Genomic DNA, 8,529 nt, shown 5'->3' with positions numbered 1-8,529 from the left:
CACCTGAGTAGTGGTCCCAACTACTCAGCAAGCTAAGGTAGGAGGATGGGTTGGACCCAGGAGGTCAAGGCTGCAATGAACCACAGTCGCACCACTGCACTCCAATCTGGGCAACAGAGCAAGACCCTGCCTCAAAAACAAAAAAAAAGAAAGAAAGAAAAGAAGGCCCTAGCGGAAGCTGCAGCCAGCCAGCCAATAGCTGTTTCTATGTATCTGTGTGCATCTGTACATTTCTGTTCTTCCTCTTTTCATGGAATATGGTCTATGACTATCCTCAGAGGTCATAACTGTTCATCCTACTCCAGTTGCACTTCCCCTGTCTATATACTCTGAATATCTCTACCATCTTAATTTATTTCCATTATACAGGATATTAAAGAAAATGAAATCCTTGCTCATCAAACTTATTTCTAAATCTTTTCCATTTCCATATGAAGTGTTTCCCATTTCATTAACAGATTTTTTTCCATGTTGGAATCATTCTGCTGGCTTATAGAATTCTCTACCTCTTTTATTCTCTCTGCTACTGCTTTGGTTGTGGGGTAGAGAGAAATTTTGTGTGTGTATAGAGAGAGATTGTTATAGCAAGTGTTAGAAGATTGGTTACTCTTTGTCCCTACTTTTTTTTTTTTTTTTTTGGAGAAGGAGTCTCTCTCTGTTGCCCAGGCTAGAGTGCAGTGACCACAGTCTCGTCTCACTGCAACCTCCACCTCCCGGCTTCAGGCAGTTCTGTGCCTTGAGTGAGTAGCTGGCATTACAGGCGCCTGTCACCACGCCCAGCTGATTTTCGTATTTTTAGTAGAGACAGGGTTTCACCATCTTGGCCAGGCTGGTCTTGAACTCCTGACCTCATGATCCACCCACCTCGGCCTCCCAAAGTGCTGGGACTACAAGCGTGAGCCACTGCGCCCAGCCTGTCCTTACTTTTTAAGCATGAATATGAGGTTCTCGTGCTTGTGGCTTACCTCCTGGCGTCTTGTCCAGAATTTTTTTTTTTTTTTCTTTTGAGACAGAGTCTCACTCTGTCACCCAGGGAGGAGTGTAGTGACATAAACTCGGCTCACTGCAACCTCTGCCTCCTGGGTTCAAACAGCTGTCATGCTCAGCCTCCCTAGTGGCTGGGACTACAGGTTCACGCCACCACACCTGGCTAATTTTTATATTTTTAGGAGCTACTCAGGAGGCTGAAGTGGGGTTTTGCCATGTTGGCCAGACTAGTCTCCAATTCCTGGCCTCAAGTGATCAGAGCACCTTGGCCTTCCAAAGTGCTGGATTATAGGAGTGAGCCACTGCACCCGGCCCCAGAATTTTTTTTTTTTTTTTTTTTTTGAGGCAGATTCTTGCTCTGTCACCCAGGATGGAGTGCAGTGGCACAATCTAGGCTCACTGCAACACCTCTGCCTCCTGGGTTCAAGCAATTCTAGTGCCTCAGCCTCCCGAATAGCTCGGATTACAGGCATGTGCCACCATGCCCAGCTAATTTTTGCATTTTTAGTGGAGACGGAGTGTCACCATGTTAACCAGGCTGGTCTCAAACTCCTGACCTCAGGTGATCTGCCCATCTCAGCCTCCCAAAGTGCTGGGATTACAGGTGTGAGCCACCGTGCCCGGCCAGAATTCTTAATACTAGTTATAGGATTTCCTGAAAGATCCAGGAAAATAGGCAGGGCATAGTGGCTCACACCTGTAATCCCAGCACTTTGGGAGGCCTAGGTGAGTGGATCACCTGAGGTCAGGAGTTGGAGACCAGCCTGGCCAAGATGGTCATCTCTATTAAAAATACAAGATTAGCCAGGCGTGGTGGCACACGCCTGTAATCTCAGCTACTTGGGAGGTTGAGGCAGGAGAATCGCTTGAACCTGGGAGGCAGAGGTTGCAGTGAGCCTAGATCGCGCCATCACACTCCAGCCTGGGCAACAAGAGCGAGAGATACTTCATCTCAAAAAAAAAAAAAAAAAAAAAAAAACCACAAGAAAAAAATATTTTTTTTTTTGTTTTGGAAAAAAAAAAAAAAAAAAATAAGAGATCCTTTTTTTTTTTTTTTGCTTTTCTCAACCATAAATGAGCTTTTATAGTATAACTGATTCCTAACTAGGAGATACCATAAGAATAAAAATATGGGATTCAAAAACAAAGAAAAACTTTTATCTAAAATATCTGACTTTGGGTTATTTTAGATGGATGCTCCACCACTCTCTCCTTTTCCACATATTAAGCAACAGCCAGGCTCACCACGCCGCATTTCCCAACAGCACTCCATTTATATTTCCCCACACAAGAATGGGTCAGGTCTTACACCAAGAAGCGCTCTGCTGTACAAGTTCAATGGCAGCCCTTCTAAGGTAAGGTGAATAGGCTAAAAGTTGGATTTCAGATTAACAGTCAGTAACTGTTAATCTTGCCTCTTTTTTTGTTTTTGGCCAAGTTTCTACTATACTAATAAAATATGAAATGTTAACTATGGTGTGTCTTCTCTCATCAAGAGCACTATATTCAGTTTGAGGTAGTTTAATCCATTATTATTGACATAGTATTTGTGGAGTTCACTTTGAAAGTCCAGCATGTTTTCCTGTTCAAGCAAGATCTTGAGAAGGAAGCAGTAAGGCAACATCTGCAAGTGGTCAGACCTGGGGGATGTCAAGTTGAAAGAAAGGCATTGGAAGTGAAAGTGCATTTGGTAGATGGCACCTAGGATAGGAAGACGTCTGAAAACACAAGCCTCCTCTTATGTACATAGACAACTCTGTGATCATCTCTATCCTTATCCTTGTTGAGTGGTGAAGATGTGATATGGACATGACTGCTATTTTCAGATACTTCATGGACTGTCAAGCAGATCTGTTCAGTATGTCTCCAGAAGTCAGAATCAGTATAAACTGGAAGAAATTGTAGTGGGGCATATTGTAACTCAGTCCAAATACATTGGCTCCTTCTTATTACTTTCCTATTAAGTTATACAGATACCTACAGAGTTCTCACTATACTTGACAAAGTTGGCTAAGATAATATACCTGACTGGACACAGTGGCTCAAGCCTATAATCCTAGCACTTTGGGAGGCCAAGGCAGGCGGTTTGCCTGAGCTCAGGAGTTTAAGACCAGCCTTGGCAACATGGCGAAACCCCGTCTCTACTAAAAATGCAAAAAATTAGCCAGGCATGATGGTCCGCACCTATAATCTCAGCTACTCTGCTCAGGAGGCTGAGGCAGGAGAATCACTTGAGCCTGGGAGGCGGAGGTTGCAGTGAGCCAAGATCACCCCTTTTTCACGCCAGCCTGGGCCACAGAACGAGACTCTGTCTCAAAAAAAAAAAAAGTTTGAAAAGCATTACTCTAAGGAAGAGGATCTCAAACTGTAGGGAGCTTTAAAATCACTGGGGCCGGGCGCGGTGGCTCAAGCCTGTAATCCCAGCACTTTGGGAGGCCGAGACGGGCGGATCACGAGGTCAGGAGATCAAGTCCATCCTGGTTAACACTGTGAAACCCCGTCTCTACTAAAAAATACAAAAAAAAAACTAGCTGGGCGAGGTGGCGGGCGCCTGTAGTCCCAGCTACTCGGGAGGCTGAGGCAGGAGAATGGCGTGAACCCGGGAGGCGGAGCTTGCAGTGAGCTGAGATCCGGCCACTGCACTCCAGCCCGGGCGACAGAGTGAGACTCCGTCTCAAAAAATAAATAAATAAATAAATAAATAAAAAATAAAATCATTGGGAGGGCTTGTTAAAATGGATTAGGGCCAGTCGCGGTGGCTCACGCCTGTAATCCCAGCACTTTGGGAGGCCGAGGCAGGCAGATCACGAGATCAGAAGTTCAAGACCAGCCTGGCCAACATGGTGAAACCCCGTCTCTACTAAAAATACAAAAATTAGCCAGGCATGGTGGTCGGCACCTATAATCCCAGCTACTCAGGAGGCTGAGGCAGGAGAATCACTTGAACCCAGTAGGCAGAGGTTGCAGTGAGCCGAGATTGTACCATTGCACTCCAGCCTGGGTGACAAGAGCAAGACTTCGTCTCAAAAACAAAAAAAAAACAGATAAGGCCAGGCACAGTGACTCACCCCTGTCATCCCAGCACTTTGGGAGGCTGAGGTTGGGGGATCACTTGAGGCCAGGGGTTCAAGACCAGCCTGGCCAACATGGCAAAATCCTGTCTCTACTAAAAATACAAAAAAATAGCCAGGCATGGTGGCATGTGCCTGTAGTCCCAGCTAGGGAGGTTGAGGCAGGAGAATAGCTTGAGCCCAGGAGGCGGAGCTTGCAGTGAGCCAAGATCATGCCCTGCACTCCAGCCTGGGCAACAGAGAGAACCTGTCTCAAAAAAATTATAGATGCTTCTTCTGCTTCTGGTCTGGGTACTACACATCGAGAACTACTGTTATACAGTAAATTCAGTTGTTTTGGTTTTGTTTTTGAGACAGGGTCTCACTCTGTTTCTCAGGCTGGAGTACAGTGGCATGATCGCTGCTTACTGCAGCCGCAACCTCCCCAGGCTCAGGTGATGCTCCTTAGCCTCCCGAGTAGCTGAGACTACAGGCACAAGCCACCACACCTGCCTAATTTTTGTATTTTTTGTAGAGACCAGCTTTGCCATGTTGCCCAGGCTAATCTCAAACTCCCGGGCTCGAGTGATTGAACCATCTTGGCCTCCCAAAGTGCTGGTATTACAGGCCACCACATCTGGTCTTAAATCTAATTTTTAAACCACCTGAAAACATTAGGTCAAGCCATCCCTTATTAGGTTGTTCTAAGTTTTAAAAAGAATCCTTATCTCAGTGAGAAGATTTGGATAGAGGATAGAACACAGGAAAAAACAATTCACTTGGTGGTTTGCTGCCATTTCCCCTCTCCCTTTTTTACTCACACACGTTCTCTATTTCTGCAGAGTTTGAAAGAGATCAACAACATGATAAGGCAAGGTGAGCAGAGAACCAAGAAGCGAGTAATAGCCATCAATGGTGATGCAGAATCCCCTGCCAAACGTGTCTGTCAAGAAAATGATGATGTTTTACTGAAACGACTACAGGATGTTGTCAGTGAAAGAGCAAATCATTAATGTTCTTGTTTCTATGATAAAAGCACTTTCAGATTGTTCTGCAGAAAGTTAGAGCTCTGTCCTTCAAACCTTTTAGCCCTATGGATGGTAAATATTGCTGGATTATAAGAAAAAAATTGCACAAAAATGTGCTTTTTAAAATATTTATCCAAAATGTAGTTGACAGAGATGTATTTTGAGTTGGATTGGAAAGGAATATTTTAAGTGCCTTTTAAAAATACTAATAGTCCAGCCAGATGCAGTGGCTCACGCCTGTAATCCCAGGACTTTGGGAGGCCAAGGAGGGCAGATCACCTGAGGTCAGGAGTTTGAGACTAGCCTGACCAACATGGAGAAACCCCATCTCTACTAAAAATACAAAATTAGCCAGGTGTGGTGGCACATGCCTGTAATCCCAGCTACTTGGGAGGCTGAGGCAGAATTGCTTGAACCCAGGAAGCGGAGGTTGTGGTGAGCCTAGGTTGTGCCACTGCACTCCAGCCTGGGCAACAAGAGTAAAACTCCATCTCAAAAATATATTAATAGGGATTTTTTTTTTTTTTTAATGTGTGCTCCTTGAGTTAGTTTTCAAGATGAAATTAGGAGAAACCCCATAACTTTTTAGCTCTATTTTAAAAATAAATGTCTCCTCCTCCTGTGTTTTATAATAGGATAAATAATCTACTTTTGGTAAGCATGCTTTGAGATATTTGTATTCTCAATTTAATATTGAAGGAAGGGGTTGGTTCCCATAGTACCTGGCCAGAGGGTTATGTACCAGCCTCTCTCTGGCCCACTGTGGTAATTCCACATCCAGGTGCCACCACCATTCAGGGTTCTCCTTCTCGTGCCTTTTCTCTCCTTGAGCTTTATAAACAGATTTGTACCTGAACCCCAATGCTACACTCATCCTTGCTTTCCAGCCCTAAGCCATCTCAGCCTGATGTCACGACCCAATAGATGGGCACTTTCTTCTTTTGTAAACTATTATCATTTTGGTTTCTGCGACATTAACTTAATTATATATGATCATACTAACTCATGTAGTTCTCAAAATAGGCAGCTGCTTCTCAAGCCAGTAGAATAAAATTCAGTTAGTTATTAAAAACAAAATTCCTGTTAGTAAGGTAACACCATGATTATGTGTGTTATATACTATTTTTGAGATCATAGTATCAGTCATTCTCAATATCTGAATCCCTAAGAATATTTTAAACCTTTTAAAAACCACATAAATATCATCTTATGCCTCATAATTCCAATATATTTAATACATCAGTAAAATAGCTGCTTCTTATTTCCCCCGCTTTGTTCTCAGTATAGTTAGTACATCATGAGTTTCCTGCTAGTGTACCACTGGGTACTCCTGAAGATGTTTGTCCATACTAGGGATGCTTTTCAGTATTAGGGATGCTTTTTTCAGTGCTAGGGATGCTTTTCAGTACTAGGGATGCTTTCCAAAATATCACCTCTTACATTTACTTTTTCTAGTATGTGTCTGGAATCCAGAGGACATGAAAAAGCCACTTATAATTAATTTTGAGAAGTTTTATCAAATGTTTATGTTTCTAACTGCAAACCTTAATTTTGGAAAGGCACAGTGTTTAACTCACCTGTGTTTAACCATGGCTAATTTAAAATAGTCTAAGATTTGGCTCTCACTAATTAGTATTCTCAAGAATTTCATTTTTCAATTTTAAGAAGAAAAGGGATTTTGGTCACATTTTTCTTGTAAATGAAAATTACATCCTCATTCTTTGTGTAGTATCTACACATTGTTATAAGCCAAAAAACAAAGTCTGTCTTTAATCCTTGTACATATTTGTATGTTGCTATAATTGTTATTTTTATCTTAATTATTGTGCAAAATATAAATGAGCATTTGTACATTGACTGTATAAGAAACCATGGGCCGGGTCCTGTGGCTCATGCCTGTAATCCCAACACTTTGGGAGGCCGAGGCAGGAGGATTGCTTCAGTTCCAGACTAACCTGGGCAACATAGTGAGCCCTCATCTCTACAAAAAATAAAAAAATTAGTTGGGTGTGATGGCATGTGCCTGTAGTCCCACCTACTCAGGAGACTGACATGGGGGGATCACTTGAGGCTGGGAGATTGAGGCTGCAGTGAGCTGTGATTATACCACTACACTCCATCCTGGGTGAGAGGGCAAGACCCTTTCTCAGAAAAGGAAAAAAAGAATTCTGGACATGTTTTTATCAGTTTTCAGGACTTGGTATCAATGTACATAAAATGGCTAATAAAAACTGGAATTGAGATTATTGAAAAAAACTCTGTATGACTGGAAGCAGTTGCACAGCTATCTAAAATCTGTCTGTTTTAATATCTACTTTATGACTTTAAAATTCCTTAGAATAACTTAAAAGTTAATGTTCCTGTGGTTTCCAGGGTCTAGGGGGAAAATGAAAAATAACTGCTTAATGGATACAGAGTTTTTTTGCAGGGAGTGATGAAACTATTTTGGAACTTGATATAGGTGGGGTAGTAGTTGCATAACATTGTGAATTTACTAAATGCCACTGTATTGTACGTTTTAAAATGGTTGATTTTGTGTTATGTAAATTTCACCTTAAATTTTTTTTTAAGTCTTAGATACTGTATTAGTCCATTTTCACGCTGCTGATAAAGAAATACCCGACCAAGACTGGGAAGAAAAAGAGGTTTAATGGACTTACAGTTCCACATGGCTGGGGAGGCCTCACAATCATGGCAAAAAGCAAGGAGGAGCAAGTCACATCTTATGTGGGTGGTGGCAGGCAAAGAGAGAGCTTGTGCAGGGAAACTCCTGTTTTTTGTTTGTATGTTTGTTTGTTTTTGAGACAGAGTCTCGCACTGTCACCAGGCCTGAGTGCAGTGGTAGGATCTTGGCTCACTGCAACCTCTGCCTCCTGGGTTCAAGTGATTCTCCTGTCTCAGCCTCCCATGTAGCTGGGACTACAGGCGCATGCCAGCATGCCCAGCTAAGTTTTGTATTTTTGTGGAGACAGGGTTTCACCATGTTGGCCAGGATGGTCTCGATCTCTTGACCTCGTGATCTGCCTGCCTCAGCTTCCCAAAGTGCTGGGATTACAAGCGTGAGCCACCACGCCCAGTGGAAACTCCCATTTTTAAAAGAATCAGATCTCGTGGAACACATTCACTATCATGAGAAGAGCCCAGGAAAGACCTGACCCCATAATTCAATCACCTCCCACTGGGTTTCTTCCACAACATGTGGGAATTGTGGGAGTTACAATTCACAGTGAGATTTGGGTGGAGACACAGCCAAACCATATCATTCTTCCCCTGGCCCCTCCCAAATTTCATGTCTTCACATTTCAAAACCAATCATGCCTTCCTAACAGTCCCCCAAAGTCTTATTTCAGCTTTAACTCAGGACTCCACAGTTCAGCATCTTATCTGAGATAAGGCAAGTCACTTCCATCTGTGAGCCTGTGAAATCAAAAGCAAGTAAGTTACTTCTGAGCTACAATAGGGGC

General features: G+C 43.0%; 1 protein-coding gene across 5 annotated transcripts in view; it reads left to right on the top strand.

Moving 5' to 3' along the window:
* RBL1 (RB transcriptional corepressor like 1) overlaps positions 1–7,612 on the top strand; it is a 100,867-nt gene extending 93,255 nt beyond the window's left edge. For 2 of the 5 annotated variants that reach the window (XM_026455280.1, XM_026455278.1), the window contains exons 22-23: positions 2,178–2,342; positions 4,880–7,612. In XM_026455280.1, coding sequence (XP_026311065.1) covers positions 2,178–2,342; positions 4,880–5,050 — 336 coding nt within the window. In that variant the 3' untranslated portion in view covers positions 5,051–7,612. The remainder of the gene's footprint in view (positions 1–2,177; positions 2,343–4,879) is intronic. The other 3 variants (XM_026455282.1, XM_026455281.1, XM_026455279.1) reach the window with 2 other exon arrangements.
* The last annotated feature ends 917 nt before the right edge of the window (positions 7,613–8,529 follow it).

Source organism: Piliocolobus tephrosceles, chromosome 20, assembly GCF_002776525.5.
Source record: "Piliocolobus tephrosceles isolate RC106 chromosome 20, ASM277652v3, whole genome shotgun sequence".
In the NCBI taxonomy this organism is placed as follows: domain Eukaryota; kingdom Metazoa; phylum Chordata; class Mammalia; order Primates; family Cercopithecidae; genus Piliocolobus; species Piliocolobus tephrosceles.
Note: the sequence above shows the minus strand (reverse complement) of the source record. Positions and strands in the feature narration are given on the sequence as shown.